This window comes from Canis lupus, chromosome 11 (assembly GCF_011100685.1).
Source record: "Canis lupus familiaris isolate Mischka breed German Shepherd chromosome 11, alternate assembly UU_Cfam_GSD_1.0, whole genome shotgun sequence".
Taxonomy (NCBI): Eukaryota; Metazoa; Chordata; class Mammalia; order Carnivora; family Canidae; genus Canis; species Canis lupus.
Window position 1 is genome coordinate 1298265 of NC_049232.1, and position 18517 is coordinate 1316781.

General features: G+C 43.0%; 1 protein-coding gene across 1 annotated transcript in view; it reads right to left on the bottom strand.

The window, feature by feature from the left end:
* Window positions 1-13465: 13465 nt before the first annotated feature.
* Window positions 13466-18517, bottom strand: part of LOC100685083 (nuclear envelope pore membrane protein POM 121-like) — a 43370-nt gene continuing 38318 nt past the window's right edge. The window contains exon 2 of the mRNA XM_038551646.1: window positions 13466-13637. Coding sequence (XP_038407574.1) covers window positions 13634-13637 — 4 coding nt within the window. The 3' untranslated portion in view covers window positions 13466-13633. The remainder of the gene's footprint in view (window positions 13638-18517) is intronic.

Genomic DNA, 18517 nt, shown 5'->3' on the forward strand with positions numbered 1-18517 from the left:
ACTGGGTGTTATTCTGTATGTCGGTAAATTGAACACCAATAAAAAATTGTTTTGTTAAAAAAAAAGAGGTGCTCTTTTTTCCCTTTGCTTGCTTGATCATTGGGACTTTTTTTTAAATGCATGTCTTTTAAATTAATTGGTTAATGTGTTATAAAATTAAAATTTTCTTCTTCCTATAGCCCTGCCATAGGACAGGCTGAGGCTGAGTCTCAGTGTTGCCCTGTTCAGTCTGAGGCAAGCGGGATTTATTTTATTCCTTATAGGGGCTTTCACAGCTTTATGGCTGTTGGATATTTATGTCCCCAAACTTGCAGCAAGTTTGGTGAAGGGCCCTAAATTTAATTAAACTTAGGATTTTTATACTCTTTTGGCAGAGAAGTCTCTATATTAATATTCACGTTTGACTGTGGTGTTAATAAACATAAATAAAAAGTATTTGATATATGTAATTTTATGTAATTTATTTTGTGTTAACAGCCTCGGTAAAGCTGGTACTGCTATATCGATCTTTAGTAATTTGACAAAATTTAACATTCTTGATTTGGAGGCATGAAATGTTTTGTTCAAATTTTCCACTTTCACTTTTAGGAAAAAGTTACTAGACGTTTTCTCCTCAAACTATTAAATTTAACTTCATGGATAAGTTTGATCATTGGAAATACCACGGGATACTGAAATCTGCATTTTTAATCCCAAAATTATGCATTGAACATTAAAGTTGAAGGGTCATGTGGAAATGCTTGTGATTTTTTAATATGTTCAAACTTCACCACATTACAGCTAATGTTAATGTAGAGCCCTTGTGAAGAGTGGGAAGGTGGTGTGTGGTATGTATGCATATACACTACACATTTGATAAGATAAAAGGATACTTAAAGGGTTTGGGAATTATAGACCTGTCTATATGGATAGACTACTAATTTTCAGGTAATCAAACTGAAATTGAATCGTAAATGTAAAGTTAATACATTGAACTGTGGTTTTGGAACAATCATTTTGAGGTTTATTTTCAGCCTTACTGAATGATGTTTTAGGCAATATGCACACATGAAAAGTATCCACATATGATTCCAACTAAAATTTGCTTTTATCTGGTGAGAAATTTGTTTATGTGTGTATGTAGTGGGAAGTAAAGAAGGAAATGGAAGATAGGCCAAAACATAAACCTGGTTTACTTTTGTTCCCCCCTGTGTTTAAGCGACACATCTGTTCTATCCAGATTGCATTTGCTTTTGAACAGTAACAACATATAGGTACAGTGTTTACCTAACCCAGGATTGTTTTCTATGTGTTTTTTTTTAATTTTTTTATTTATTTATGATAGTCATACAGAGAGAGAGAGAAGCAGAGACATAGGCAGAGGGAGAAGCAGGCTCCATGCACCGGGAGCCCAAGGTGGGATTCGATCCCGGGTCTCCAGGATCACGCCCCGGGGCCAAAGGCAGGCGCTAAACCGCTGCACCACCCAGGGATCCCTCTATGTGGTTTTAATTCTTGGAAGCATAATGAAGAAATGTACATTAAATGAATTCCAAATTTTCACCTGTACAATCAGAACATATGATTTTCTCTGTAACTGAATCATGGAAAAAAGATCTTAGTATTTGAAAAAAATTTTGTCACAGCAAAAGAATACATTTATAACCTGTGTGGCAATTACAGCTTCTAAGTCTCCTTAATTGGAGATGTTTTCTATTGCATCTACCATCCCCCAATATAGTGAAATATTCAAGAGTGAGGCTGCTTGTCTTAATTCTAATAATTAGAATTGAAAATATTGAAATAGGGTGAAATAATTGAAATAGGTTGAAATAATTGAAATAGGCTTACATGCATACTTGAATACTGGGAGTTGGAGGGATTTTCTAAGGGTGGCATAATTTGTTAATTTTCTTGACCTCTGAAGTAGTATGACTTTGAGAATTACATAACTTTCAGGTGTCTGTCACTTCCACTGGAAAACTTTGTAAATGAAAGGAAATGTTGAACTAGCTACCTTACAGAGATAAGATTTTGAGTAAATGGATACTTGTATTTGTTAGGGGATAAAAAAAATATTTAAAATATAAAAATTGGGATCCCTGGGTGGCGCAGTGGTTTAGCGCCTGCCTTTGGCCCAGGGCGCGATCCTGGAGACCCGGGATCGAATCCCACGTCAGGCTCCCGGTGCATGGAGCCTGCTTCTCCCTCTGCCTGTGTCTCTGCCTCTCTCTCTCTCTCTCTGTGACTATCATAAATAAATAAAAATTAAAAAAAAAATTAAAAAAATATATATAAAAATTTGTATAAATCAGGTATGTCTTCTTAAAGAGGCAATATTTTATCTCATATTAAGTAATCTTTGTATTTTATTCTAAAACAAAGTTGGTTTTCTCTTACTGTAACTTTTATGAAAAACTCTTGTAGAAGGAGGGATTCAGTTATAAGACTATTCACTCTAAGGCAGTTTTGTAAGTAAACGCTTCCCCTAGTTACACTTCTGCTTTGCTGTCTCATGACTTAAATATTAGTAAAGGTTCTCCCCCCTCCCTTTTGTTTTTACCCTTTCTCAGTATTTTGTTTTCTGTCATCTGAATCATTTTAATAAATGACTTTTTGTTTTTCTAGCATAGAAATCCTTTAACTTCTGTGTGATATTTCTTGGCAAAATTGAGAAGCAGTTACTTTAATGATGTACATAGTGGTTATCCGTAATTTTGTGATTAATGTTGAATTTTCAGAACAATACTTTTAATAAAATATCTTGCTGTTAGGCATCCCCTATCATGGGATGTAAATCAAACGAATGCTTAGGAAATGGGGGGATACAGGACTTCAGTTTGAGCTCCCTAATACTTGATACATCTCTCAACTTTTCCCCAGTGTCTTCATGTTAATACTTGGCGTTTTTGTTGAGATATAGTAAGTTTGAAAGTAACATTTTAAAAAAAGATTTCTTTAATAAAGATCAGAAGAGAAAAAAAATAATAAAATAAATAAAAGTTAATACTCTTTGAGTACTGACTAAATACCAATGACTGTTCCGTCACTATATGAGTCTTACCCCATTTAGGCCTCTCAACAGCTTTATTTATCATCCTCTCTTTACAGATGAAGAAACCAAGAACAGTAAGGCCAAGTATTTTGCTCAAAATAGCTTGACTAGAAAGTGGATTAGCCTGGCTTTAAATTCTGGCTGTAGGGAGGCCCGGTGGCTCAGTGATTGAGCTTCTGCCTTTAGCTCAGGGCATGACCCTGGGGTCCTGGGATCAAGTCCCGCATGGGGCTCCCCAAAGGGAGCCTGCTTCTCCCTCTGCCTGTGTCTCTGGCTTTCTCTGTGTGTCTCTCATGAATAAATAAATAAATAAAATCTTAAAAAAATAATTCTGGCTGTAGAAGATCATGCACTTAACCAGTCAGCCTGGCTGTAAGCCAGTCCTCAAGTGAGGTTGGGAGTTTAGACACAGCAAGATTGGCCATGAGTTGATAAGTGTGGGATCTGGGAGATAGATTCATGAGGGTACCTTGCATTATTTTCTCTACTAAAGTGAATCTTTGAATTTTTTCCATAATATAAAGTTCTTAGGCACCTGGTTGACTGTGGGTAGAGGATGCCACTCTTTGTCTCAGAGTTGTGGTTCAAGCCCAAGAAGGGTGTGGAGCTTACTTAAAAAAAAAAAAAAAAAAAAAAAAAAAAAAAGTCACAATATGAACTTCAAAATAAAAGTCCCAATGCCTGAGGTCCACCAGAGATGCCTATATTTGTGAATCAGGTGTCACCAGTGGCCACCACCCTACCTCCCCCACCGACCCACCACCGAATTCACAGCCCTCACCTGTCCTAACCCTGAGTAGCCAGTTAACGCCCACTGACTGTCTAAAGGGGAACCAGGCAAACCAACTGGTAACCCAGGTTTCCAGCCAAGCCCAAAGTCCTTTGAGCCAAGCCAATATCCCCCACCAGAAACAAAGCATAAGACAACAAACCTATAGGATAGGTTGCCCTGACCACCCAAAACATCCTATGTATTCCCCACCTACTCCCACCCCAACCCATTCACACAGGGAATGTTTAGCAGTTTCTTCTAAGCCAAACTTTGTTCCACTCTCCAAACTCCCGGGGGACCCATGGCCCAAGCAACACCCTTTCCCCCACCATTGGACAATGGTTGCTAGCCCCAGGCTAGCAAACACCCTGACATCATTCAGGTCAGAGCCCCACACACCATGTGAAGAGAAAACTAGGGCCAGGTCACCAGTACCACCAATACGGTGGCCAGAACAGTCCTGCACCGCCCCCAAAAAAGAAAAACGTGGAATTGTGGCCTGGGGCCCCCGCCCAAGCCCCCCCGCCCAAGCCCCAGGCACGCCCCGCAACCCCAGGATTCACCACGGAGCCTCGGGCCACCCTGAACTCATCCCTCTAATTCATTCCTTGAACTGCGAGCTGTTAAATCCCCCTCCAATGAAAAACCATCGGGTCGCCACCCCGAAGCCTCGCGGGAGACCGCCAACAGCGGCCTCTCCCGACTCCTCTGCGCCCTCACCTCACTCACGCCCCATCACTGAACGACCGTGGGCGCGCCCGCGTCCTTCCGTGCTTGGCTTTGCGGGGCATCAGGACTACAGTTTCCAGAATCCTTTGAGCCACGAGGAGGAGGCCACGCCTCCTAGACCACAGCCGCTGGTGGCTCTTCAGCTGTTTTCTCAAAATAAGGCCAGGGGCAGTCTCGCAAGCGAAGCCCGCTCTCTCCGGACTCCGTCGCCGCAAAGCCTACACTCCAGAGCGCCTGGCGGCCGCCGCCCCCTGCGTGGCTCTCCTGGCGCACGCGTCCAGCGCAGCATCTTCTACTCTGCTCGAGTGGGTTTGGTGACTTGCGCTCGGGATTCCGCCGGGGCGGAGCTTGGGCCTCCTGCTTGGTCCCATGGGCTTTCACTCTCCTCTCGGAAACTGAGATTGGGAAAGGCACACAGGCCTCGCCAAGGTCAGCCATGACAAGGCAGACCAAGGACGCAGAGCCTGCTCTCTGACCCACAGTTAGTGCCAGACCCTGAACTCAGCTTCTGGGAGCCGGCTCTCCTCCTGAGGATTGGGCTACCTGGAGCCTTCTGCCTCCCCTCCCTGCCCTCAGTTCCGAGAGTGGAAATCGGGCCCCTCTCCAGGGCACGGGGAGGGCGACCCTCCCGGGCATCCCAAGTCCGCCTTCTCCGGGGCGAGGACGAGAAGGGTACTGGCCGTGGGGCTAATTTCCCTCCCATTTCGTCCCCTCCTGCCGCCTCGCCAATCCGCGCAGGACGCTCCCAGGGTGAGCCGCAGCCAGCCCACACAAGAGCAGTTCAGCTGAAAGTACTGGGGTATCCTAGATGCCTAAATGTCCTGTGATAAAAGTGAAGGGCAGAGACTGCAGAGGCGGCTGTGGCTTGGGGAGGGGAGGTAGGTGTGCGGGACGAGAAGCTCACGCGGCTTCCAGGAGTTGAGAACCCGTGCCCCAATCGGAGGCTGCACCCTGCCACAAAGTGGAGGTTTGTGACGACCCAAACATCGTTTCTCTGTCTAGAACTGAGAATGCTGACCCTTTCTGCTTGTTTTGGCCCGTGTTTGCTATTTGGATTTTCAGTATGTAATCGCTGGGGGTTTCTGCTTAGAGCTCTGTTTGGCCAACCTCTCTGAGAACTTGTTTCACAACAGCGATTTCCTTCCTAGGCTGTTTGTTGTTGTTGTTGTTGTTGTTGTTGTTTTGTTTTGTTGTTTTGTTTTTAACGCCCAGAGTTTTGTTTTGGGGTTACCATGAGGTTTGCATAAAATGTTTCCTTTTGCTGCCGATAGGAACTTATCTCTGTTTTGCTGCTACTGGTCACCACTGCCTCTGCCCCCCGGATCTGCCTCCTACACACGGTCCCTGGGGGCGCCTCCAGATCTGGCAGGTGGGGTGCTGGGTTTCTCCCAGGAGACTTGTCCTGGATGCCTCAGGGACCCTGAGCAGGAGGCGCCCACACACCCCCTCTGCCGGCTGAAGGTCCCCGCCTGAGCTGTAACTGGCCAGGCTTGAAAACAGGACTTGGTGGGTGAGAGAAATGTAGTCCCCGCCTCCTGCTTTTGAAGCTGTTTACTGAACTCTCAGTAAACCCGACTTGAAACTTTGCATTCCTGGCTCTGAAAGGCACCTGGAGAGCATGCAACCACAGGACATTGATGGGGAAACAACGCCAGGTTGTGGTCAAGGCTTGGTGGCTTCGACGATGGGAAAACTTCCCAAGCTGGTTTAAACTCCCTAATGGGCGAATCACAGACAGCTGGGCATATGAATGAATACCTTATGAACAAACGAGGGCAAGGGAACATTGTTTCTCTTATCAGACTGGGAAAAGTTATCAAAATAGATTAAAGCCGTCATAAACAGCTAGATGGGAAATTAAAAATGAGATGTTCTCCTTGGATAAGGAAGATGTGGTATATATATACAATGGAATATTACTCAGCCATCAGAAACGACGAATACTCACCATTTGCTTCAATGTGGATGGAACTGGAGGGTATTATGCTGAGTGAAATGAGTCAATTGGAGAAGGACAAACATTATATGGTCTCATTCATTTGGGGAATATAAAAAATAGTGAAAGGGATTATAGAGGAAAGGAGAGAAAATGAGTGGGAAAAATCAGAAGCTGACAGAACTTGAGAGACTCCTAACTCTGGGAAACAAACAAGGGGTAGTGGAAAGAGAGGTGGGCTGGGGGATGGGGTGACTGGGTGACCAGCACTGAACAGGGCACTTGATGGGATGAGCACTGGGTGTAATGCTATATGTTGGCAAATCAAACTCAAATAAAAATTTTTAAAAAATAAAAGAGATGCTCTCCTTGGGAGCCTTTTGGAACAAGGAATCAAAATTGTCTTTTTTCTAGCTATTCCTTTTATGGATTAATCCTTAAATAGGAAAAGGGGTACTAAGTTAAAGGATTACACAGAAACATTGGTTATCATAGCAAAATTAAGAAAAATATGCAATTGTTTAAACACATTAATAAGATCCACATAATGGACTACAGTGATGCAATTATAAAAATGATAGTGTGACTATTTTGTCATTGAAATGACTACAAACGTTGCTAAATTCACTGAAAATAGGGTTTAAATGTGTCACAGGCAGGGTTCTTCAGAGCAGACAATGGAGACAGCATGGGTGAGAGAAGCAATTAGGCATAAACATCTATGAAAGAAGCCACCAGATGTGAGCTTGGGCAGAGCGAAGAGTTAAACCATAATGCAGGCTCAACAAAACCTCCACCAGCGGACAGGGACTTCAGAAGGAGCATGACCCATCAGAGTTGACTAGCTCAACCCAAGCTGGCCGGATCTTTGTAGCCACACCTCTCCCAGGCACAGGAAGGGGCTGCCAGGGAAGGGCCTGACGCCAGAAGGCAGTTCTCTGCAGCTGAAGCCCATAGCCAAGGCTGTGCACTGAACAAACTCCTCACAGGTGAGCAGCAGTCCTTCCTTATAGGTAATGCATCTCTGTATACGCCACAACATCTGTTTATGTATATATGATATATTCTTTCAGAAAACAAATTACACCTGTCTATGCCCATAGAAAAAAATCCGAAGGAAGATAAAACAGGGACTCCAGTAGGACAACTGCCAAAAAGTGAAGTGGCCTGCCTGTGATCGTTAGTGTTATGTGTCAATTTGGCCATGGTGATGTAGTTTTGGAATGTGTTGGTGAGGTCTGGAGCTGATGGCTAAGAAATAATTCTGGAAATGTCTTTGGTGCATTTATTAAAGCCCAGGGACAGGACCATCCGAAAGGACTTCCATATGCTAAAGAAGACCGTCAGGATACTGGAGGCCTGGCTATTGCCAAGTTAAGGTTTTTCCTTCTAGTAAGGCATTAAGACCATTGGGAGATTCCTGAGGAATGCTATTACTCTATCATAAGTCCTTGTCAATAGGTTGCAGGTTATAGAGAAATTCAAGCCCCACAGAACATTGCCAATGGTCATGAGATCCCCACCCCTGCCTCAGTTTCCCCATGCATATAATGGGATCTCTAGGAACTGTGGATATGTCCACAGTGGGAGAGCCCATTCCCTCAAGGCAGTGGGAGAATGACTTGAATGCAAACACAGTGGTGATACTGCAGGAGAAAAGGGTAAAGGTTTAGAAAGCGATGCCACAGTTCTGGCTGGTAAGTCATGCAGGGGCTATTGGTTGGGCCCACACCAGATCCCAGATGGAGATTCGGGGTCCCAAGGCCCAGGTGCGGCTATGCAGGGCTTGGAGAGAAGGAAGCAAAGCACAATGTCAGGCTTGGAGGGGAGGGTGGCTATAGCTCCTCCTGAGATTCTGACACCTTGAGCCTGAGCACCTTCAGTCCTCCCCCTAGGACTTGCATCTCCCTTGTTTCACTCCTGGTGGGGTAACTAGGTAGGAGCCTTAGATGCAGGACCAAGAGCAGGATCAGGGCCTCAGGGAAGGGAGAAGATGAGGGTCCAGATGGAAATGTCTAGGAGGGCAAGTGGAGGGAGAAGAAAGGAAGTGGAAGAGATGGGGATGAGAAAGGAGTGGGGGGAGGGGCAGGAGCTATATTCCTGTCCTCTGGCTGGAGGTAGGAACATGCAGCCTATGGGTAGGGTCAGATACTGGAGCCCCAGCTAAGTGCCCTCTGCTCAGGGAATAAAGAGAGTCCATGAGCTTAGTGCTGGGCAGGGGCTGTCAACAGCAGTTGTTACCTGTACTCTCTGCCTCCTGGTCTCCTTGGTTACAAAGCCTGCCTCCCACAGGCCTCTGGTTATAGAGAACCCCACCCCTTAGAGCTTCCAGCCAGCAGGTGCTCAGGATCTCCAGTTTTCTGGGATGGGGAAGCTCAGCAAGCCTTCTGTGGTAGGCTAAATGATGGGTCCACAAATATGTCCACATCCTGAATCCCAGAACCTGAGAATATATTACCTTATATGGCAAAAGGGCTTTGGAGAAGTGATCAAGGTAAAGATTTTGGAGATGAGGAGACTGTCCTGGATTATCTGGGCCAGCTGCACGTCCTGGTGAGAGGGGAGGCAGGAGGAATCCATCCCAACTAAGGCAGTGTGATGGTGGAAGCACAGACTGGAGTGATGTGGAAAATGGAGAAGAGGACCACAGTCAAGGAATACAGCCAGCCACTAAAGGATGGAAAGGGCCTCAGACCCTCCAGGAGGAACCAGCCCTGCCAACACACGGACTTCAGCCCAGTAAAACTTGTAACTTCCGGAACTGTGAGATAATAAATGTGTGTTAAGCCACTAAGCTTGTGGCACTTTGTTGCAGTGGCAATAGGAAACTCACACATTCCCCCTGGAGGAGCAGGTAGTGGCCTGGATGCCACTACCTCTGATATGCCCTACGTCTCCCATCCCTGTCAGCCAGTTACTGCCCTCCTCTCTCCACTCAGACTCATCAGAGCTCCCGGCCTTGGCAAGCTAGCCAGGCCCTGCCTGCTGGTCCACAGCTGTCTTGTCAGCCGGACACCCTGCTAGACTTGAGAGGGGATCAAAGAATGTATTCAATCTGCCATGAACCAGGGTCTCCTGATTAGGGATTTGACTTAAAGATGGATAAGACAATGTTCAACTTCAAAACCTTAGAAACACCTTGGAATTTCCCTGTGGATAGCAAGAAGGAATCTCTGTCCCTTGGCAAGGACAGGCCAATAATGAAGTATTAGAAGTATTTGATGTTCCAGAGGAGAGTAAGGCTGCAATGGAAGACCAGGGACAGAGTGCGGCAGTGTTCCTGGGAGTTTGTGCCCTCCTCTCCAGGATCACCCTCCAGGGTTGACTGATTTCATTCTGAGCAAGGAGTGCTGATAAGAATACCCTCAGGTCCACCTCCTGGAACTTCCACTGCTCTGCTTCCCATGCTCTCTTCTGCCCTTAGAGCTGAGCCCAACCTCCTAGAACCCTTAACGCTGACTCCTGGATGCGGTGAGCACTAAATGGCCACCTCTACCCCAGACCCCAACTCCTTCCTGTCCTTGACTTCCTTTCTCCCCACAGAGCATGACTTCAAGGAGCCCACCAAGCCTCACCCCACCCCAGCTGTGACTGCATATGGCTCCCAGTGGGCATGCCCAAGGCAGCCTACCTTCATTTTCCCCCTGCCCTGTTTGCACTCCCATTCTCCTTTTATCCTGCTCTTCCCATGTTCTTCTCTAGAAATTCTCCACTTTTCTCCATTTTCACTGTGTGTGTGTGTGGTTTTTTTTTTTAAGATTATATTTATTTGAAAGAGAGTGCACATAAGCAGATGGAGGCCAGGAGAGGGAGAAGCAGGCTGCCTGCTCAGCAGTGAGCCCCATGCAGGGCTGATCCCAGGATCTCGGAATCATGACCTGAGCCCAAGGCAGACTGAGCCACCCAGGTACCCCTCATTATGCTTATAAACGAGTTTGCTCTGTGTGTTAATAAAAGGAGCATTGCTGTCCTGGGATGACCCTATTGGGATCTTTGGGACCTTGGGACCTTCTATGAGAGCACCTGGGGCTGGGAACTGGGCTTTCACTCTAGCAGGGAAATTCCCCAACTACAGTTCTGTTAGTGCAGAGGTGGCACCCAGAAGAAGCGCCCCCTCTCCAGGGGGACCATACATATATATATGAGCTCAGAACCGGCTTGCCCAATTGATGGTGCCTTGCCCACTCCTGCCCAGGGTGGTGCTCCTTCTGGCAGCCAGGCGACTCCAGGTTGAGTGGGGGACCTGGGTGCCCTGCTAGCTGCCTTGCTTCCTTTTGCATCTTTCTAATTCCTCTCTTGTAATCCCCTTTACCCCCTCTGAGTCCCCTTCTATGGTCCCTTTGGTTTCATTCCAGCCTCTGCCTCTTCTGGCCCATCCTTAATTGCCAAATTCTCCCGTCTTGGGTTTCTCACCCCCAATGAAACAGATATGTCCCAATGTTTTAGGTGCAGGGAAGCTCCCTCAGAGAAGCAGCCCCTGTCCACCGTGCCCCCTGGCCTGGTCAGGTCTGACTCATTTGGGATGCCAGAGGTCAGACTGCAGCGATCGTGGGGTATATGCCAGTGAGAGCTGAGAGAGGAGCCCTGGCCTGGGTGGCCAGGAGACCATCACTCTCCCTTAACCTTGAATGAGCCCAGTGCCTGTCCCCAGTCTGATGTTCTTCTAAGGGCCTCACTCATTTCCAGGGGGGTGCCCATGGGGATCCTCTGAGAACGTTAGTATGGGAGTCGGAACCACCCCTTCCCGAGTCTCCTTCTCCTCTGCAGATGTGGACTTCAGGGGGAGTTCTTGGGCACCACCAGCCCTTTTCAGTTTAGGAATGAATGAGTGGTGACCTGTTTTCCCACCCAGCTCCCCTGATCAATGGCTACACTTCAAGTGGAGACAAATTGGAGGTGATAAATCTGGTTGGTGATGAGGAAAAACAGGCCCTCTTGCACATCACAGGAGGAAACACCTTTCAGTCTATTTTGGAAAATAATCACTAATTAAGACCACATACAAAAATATCATAATTGCAAAAAAATTTCTGGTGCTCCTCAATAGTGAGGGGGTACAGTGCAGTTGATCTCTGCCATGGATTAGGACTTCAAGTTAGATTAGGATTGGTAGGATTAAGGCATGGAGGTTAGGGTTCTGGTGAGGACCCTAATGCTAGGATTGGAGTTAGGGCCTTAAATTTAAGATAAGGTTAGAGCTTAGTTTTGTACTTTAGGATTAAGTTGACTCTTAGGAGTAGGGTCTTAAAAGGAATGTGCTACATTTCCATTAACTGGTTCATGCAGATCTCTCAGATGTGTTGAGGCACAGAATGGATACATTATAGCCCCATTTTTGTAAAACAAATGGTGAGCAACTTTTTCTGTGTGCCATTTATGTGTACACGTATACATTCATTTCAGAATGTTGTTAACATTGGATAAATGCAGGGGGAGAAGGGGATACAGGATTTTTTAAAAAGCTGCTTTATAAAGGAAGGTGCACCTACCTCTTTTGACTCCATTGACTTCACAGGGAAATACGCACTAGTCCCCAGACTTCCCTCTTTTGCCTGGTTCCTGTCTACCTTTCTAAATTCACTCACTTGTCTGTGGACACCTTGGTTTATAAGATATGGGATATAAATGATATCCTTCAGGAAAGAACAAGACCCTGCCTCTCATGCTACAACAGACAAAATAGAATACCATACAAAATGCAGCATCTCAGGTAGTAAATCTAAGGCCTCTCAGAGGGAATATCACCTACAGAAGCCAGAATGTTGTGTGTTTTCAGGAGATCATTCAGAAGTGGCAGCAGTAGGGACCCCTGCCTCAGGTCAGCACTTGCATCATCCAGGAGGCTGCCACTCCAGGAGCTCAGGATCTCTCAAGCTGTTCTAGACAGTCCTCTTACACAAAAGCCATGTGAAATTTGGCATGTTCTCTGAATCATCCATTATAATGAGGGCCAGCCTATTGTGTATCTATTTGATCACTGCTAGGAGAAGGAACAGGAGAATTCTGGACACAGCCAACTTTCCCAGACCCCTGGTGCTGCCATTCCCTGATGCTCAGCATCAGCTGTAGTAAGTAAAAAAAAAAAAAAAAAATGCTAGGTTCCAACATTAAGCAGCAAGGGTCTGATTGTGCCTGTTACATATCTGTCATTCCACAGTGAATGATTCTAGTCCAAGACATGATTCTATGGGACCTCCTCCTCCTTAATACCCTTGAAATTCACTAGGGGATTTTTTTTCTCTACCTAACACTAGGCTCTCCTCTCAGCAGATCTGTCTCTATCCCAATCTAGAATAGTCTAGCCCTCCTCTGACACTGGCTTCATAGAGCCCTCTATTCTGGTGTTGGTGATATATCTTGCCTCAGCCTTCCTCTTCACTTTCAGGACTTATCTCTGATTCAAATCTCAGGCACCTCGATCTCTTTTATCTTGAACTGTTGAAGGTCTGCCCTGTGGTTCTTACTATCCTAGAACAGGAAATTAGATTCAATAAAGCTAGCAATAGAGAAGATGAGTGGCTGGAAGTGGAACTGTGGGACCAGAAGACAAGGGAAATTTGGGAGGGACAGAGGCAAGAGAGGAGGAGGGTGTGTGGAGGACAGCAGACCAACATCTGTCCTAAATCTGGCCCACATACTGATCTGAGCACCTGTAGAGGAGCTGATGGTGTTACTGAAGAGAGGCTTTATGATGCTCTAGACATAAATGCAGATGCTTCCATGACATGACACAGAGAGTAGATCTGGAAGGAAGAAGCGATGCTTCCTCTGGGCTCTTACATGGAGGCTGGCACCATTGTTAGCACCTCAAGGAATGAGAAGTAGAGAAGCATCTTGGCCAGCACCTCAGCCAACACACGATCATTCCCATGACAGCCAAGGGAAATGGGAGGATTTTCTAAGGGGTGTAGGGGCTACAGATGTGGCCAGCAGAGGGGGAAGAACTCATAAAGGATAAAATGTATCAAACACAAAGATAAGTCAGATACTACAGTTAGCACTTCAAAGGATTATCGTATTTAAGTATCAAAATGACCCTACATGGAATGTAATATTGCTCTACAAGCACAGAGTACAACCTAGACACTCAGATTTGAGGGTCAGCTCATATGCATGAGTCATGATGTCACTGTCCTCAAGTTTGCTCTGGATCTTAGCTCCATCATCTGTAAAAGACAAAAATAATAGTGACTACATGAGAAATAAAATGGGTAATAATGGCAAAGGACTTGACATCATGGAGGACTTAAATAAACATCTGTAACTCTCACTTATGATTATCCCCATTTTATCTATTAGCAAACATGATTAGTAACTTATTCAATACAGGAGCCCACATTTGAATAACAGACTGTGACACCAAAACACAAAATCTTATCCATGAGAAAGTATCTGCCCAAAGACTCAAAACTTATAGTGTCTTCAGACAGCCATGCCCTAATATCATGGTGGCAAGGGGATTTATGTATCAACCTAAAAACTTTATAACTATCCATGTGATCTTTCAAAAGTAAGTGCTAAAAATGTCACTGAAGATATAAAATAATTGAGAGAACTTACTCCCTTACACCCTCACTAAAGGAACTGTTGAAGAATAATTTCAGCAAAAACAAAGGTGAACCTAGAGAACAGACCAGGAATACAGGAAAAATGGTCCCAAACTGTATAATTATGCAATATAATTAGTTTCTTAACCCATTAAAAGAATAGATTCTATGTAACAATTAAAATTCATGGGAATATTTGATGGGTATCAGGACTTCTCAGGTACCCTTGAGAAGAGGATACAAATATAGAATAAATGAGATTTTGTCAGAAAATATACAATTAAACTGATTTGGGAATGGGACTTCAGAGTGAGTTGGTCAGCAAAGCCTTTCCTCAAAAAAGCAATTAGAGACACCATCACCATAACAAGATGGTATAAACTTACTATTCCCTGCTTCTCCCTTCTAATGCAGAAATGATATTTATTATTATCATCATCATCATTATTATTATTATTATTATTATTATTCAGACAGCAATAAGAAGACTCTGAAGGCTAGAAAAATAAAAGTGGACTGACCAGGAACCTCATGACTTGAGGAATTACATGGGATGAGTTCCCTGTGTGTGTGTTTTTTATGCTCTCATATATATCCAGGACTTGGTGCCAAGGAGGTCTGGAACCTGGAACCACCAATGGGGGTATACAAAACAACAATAATAAAAACCTGCTGTCACTGGTCATAGGACAAGAAAGGAGAAGGCCAACAGAGACTGAGTTGGGACATTCAACCCTCGCTCCACAACGGAGTCATCAGCAAGCAGCCCCAAATGCCCATAGTGGCAGCAGCAGCAGCAGCAGCAAAGCCTTTGGTCTCCCTGCCCTTTGCCAGTGGCATAAGGAGACCCAAGAGAAATGACCTCTGACCCACCCCTCTCTTCAACGGAAGGTGGCCCACGGACACTAGAATTAGTAAACACTCTGTCCCCATAGGCAGCACTAGCAGGAATTAAGCAGGAGTCCTAGCAACTTCAGAAGAATAAAGAAGATCAGAATAGCATTGCAAGGCTCTAGACAGTCAAGCTCACAAAAATAGATCAGAATTTACTAACCCTCAACAGCAAAACTACCTGCTAAATAGAAGATTAAAATAGGGTAAAGAGGTAAAGAGTGTCTTAACATCATAACAGAAACATTGAGGATATAACAGGAAAATCATTCCTCATATAAAGAACCAGTGAAGCCACAATTTGCATAAGAAAAGACAACTGGGGGCACCTGGGTGACTCAGTGGTTGAGCATCTGCCTTTGGCTCAGGTCATCCCAGCGTCCTGGGATGGAATCCTGCATTAGGGCCCCCACAGTGAGCCTGCTTCTCCCTCTGCCTATGTCTCTACCTCTCTCTCTGTGGTCTCTCATGAATAAATAAATAAAATCTTTTAAAAAGAAAAGAAAAGAAGACAACTGGCTGACACCAATATCCAGACAAGTAAGATGATGGCTTGACAGACAAGGATTTTAAAGCAGTCACCATATAAAAATGCTTCAATAATCAATTACAAATTCTCTCTTGAAACAAAAAACAAAATTTTAAGCAATGAAATAGAAGTAAGAAGAAAAGAACAAAATGGGAAGAAAGAACCAATTTGAATGACAACAGATTTCTCATCTAAAACAATGGAGGAAAAAAAATTTTTAAAATAAATAAATAAATAAAACAATGGAGGCCAAAAAGAAATGGCACATTTTTCAAGTGCTGAAAGCATAGAACTGTCAGTTTTGAATCCCATATCCTTCCTTCAGGAATGAATGGGAAATAATAGTGATATTCTAAGACAAAGGAAAACAAAGAGAATTTGTTGCTAACAGACCTACCCTTAAAAACTCAATAAAAGCAGATCTCCAAATTGAAAGAAAATAGTAACAGAGGGAGATTGAAACCTTCAGAAAAAAAACAGTAGAATGGGTAAAAATAGAAGTGAATATAATACACAATCCTTCACCCTATGGGTTTCTTTAATCACTTGTAGCTGAACCAAAATTTGTAACATCATCTGATGTGGTGTTCAATGTATATAGTAGAAATACTTATATTTTAAAAGTAGGGAGGGTAAAGGTAAGTAAATTTTCTACATTTCACTTGAAGTGGTAAGACATCAACACCAGTAGGCTGTGGTCACGTACATGTGAGATTACACCTAGAGCAACTACTAGGACAACTACAGGAAAAGTAACATATGCTGGCAAACATTATAAATAAATAAAATTTAACTCTAAATGCTCAGGTAACTCACAAGATTGAAGAAAAAGGAAACAGAAGAATGAGAAATATAGGGAACAGATAACAAATAAAATGACAGAAGCATGCCCTAGTATACCAATAATTACTTTAAATGACTGTAGTCTGAATATACAAACTGAAAGAGCTTGGCAGACCTAAGCATATGTTGCCTGCAAAAACTCACTTCAAACATAATGACATACATAGGCTGGAAAGTAAAAGGACAAAGCATGCAAACATTATTTTTTTATAATCAGAAAAGACTATATAGATATCAGATAAAGTAGATTTTAATGCAAAGAAACTTATTAGGAACAAAAGGTACATTACAGAATAACAAAAGGATCTTTCTGCCAAGAAGATACAACAATTCTAAATGTGTATTACCAAACAATAAAGCTTCAAAATACATGAAGCAAAAATCTGAAAGAACTGAAAGGAGAAACAGACAAATTCACAAGTATAGCTGGGGACTTCTGTCCTCATTTATTAATCGATAAAATTAACACAGAAAATCAGCAAAATAGAAAAATTCAGTAATGCTAGTAACAAAAAGAATTTGGCATTTATAAAACACTCCCAGACAGTAAAATGGACATTCTTTCCTGACATCCATAGAACATTATGACCCTTATCCAGGGTCATAAAATAAACCTTAACAAACCTACCCTTTTAAGGGTAGAAATCATAGAGTATGTTCTTTGATCATACTAGACTAAAATGAGAAATCAATTACAGAATGGCAATGAAAAAATCTCCAAATATTTGAAATTAGACAACATACTTCTAAACTCATGAGTCAAAGAGGGAATCGCACAGGAAATAAAAATTGAAATGAAAACACAAGGTAACAAAAAATTTGTGAAATACAGCTAAAGCAGTGTTCAGAGAGGTACTTAGAGCAATAAATGCTTACATTAGGAAACAGAACTCAGTAGAAACTCAATAATCTAAGTTCCTGCCTCCAGAAATTAGAAAAATAGCAAAAATAAATACCAAGCATGCAGAGAGAAAGAATTAATAAAGACAAAAGCAGCAGCCAATGAAATTGAAACAGGAAAATAGAGAAAAATAAGCAAAAACCTACTTTTCTGAAAAAAATAAAATCAACAAGCCTTTATCAAGATTGATATGACACTAATCACCAATTATCAGCAATTAAAGAAAATATCACAATGGAACTTGCAGTCATTAAAAGAATAATGAAAGGATACTTACAACTTAAAGGAATGGAACAAGTCTCAAAAACCACAAACTACCAAAATTAAGCCAAAATGAAGTAGATAACCTGACTATTCCTAAAACCATTGAAGAAAATTAATCTCTAGGTATAAACATCCCCCAAGAAATCCCTGACCCCAGAGAGTTTCATTGGAGTATTTTATCAAATATTTGAGGAAGAATTAATGCCAATTTTATACAATATTGTCCAAAAAATTTAATAGGAGGGAATACTTCTCAACTCACTTTTTTGCAGCCAGTGTTGTGATACCAAAATCAGATAAATACAGCACATAAAACATCAAATCTCACATGGGTGTCTTCAAAAAAATTTTAGCAAATCAAATCCAATAGTGTATACAAATAACAATACATGAAGAAGTGAAATTTAATATGTTACAATATATTACAAGTATGCAAGACTCATTCAGTATTATAACACCAATCAATATAATCCACCATATCAGCACAGACTAAAGAAGAAAAGTCTTGTATGATCATATCAGTTGGCACAAAAAAAGCATTGGACAAAATTCAACAGCCATATTCCTGATTTTAAAAAATATCTTACTACAATAGGAATATAAGCAATCATCCCCAATCCTGTAAAGAATATCATACAAAAAAAAATCTACAACTAACATCATAATTAAATGTAAAAAGAGGGGCAGCCCAAGTGACTCAGCGGTTTAGCGCCTGTTTTTGGAGGGGAGTGTGATTCTGGGGACCTGGGATGGAGACCCGCGTTGGGCTCCCTGCATGGAGCCTGCTTCTCCCTCTGCCTGTGTCTCTGCCTCTCTCTCTGTGCATGTCCCTCATGAATAAATGGATAAAATCTTTAAAAAATAAATAAAATATCTTGATGAAGTCCCAATAGTTCATTTTTGCTTTTGTTTCTCTTGCCTTCATTGATGTATCTTGCAAGAAGTTACTGTGGCCAAGTTCAAAAGGGTGTTGCTTGTGTTCTCCTCTAGGATTTTGATGGAATCAAAATTTTTGATGTCTTGCATTTTGATCTTTCATCCATTTTGAGTTTATCTTTGTGTATGGTGAAA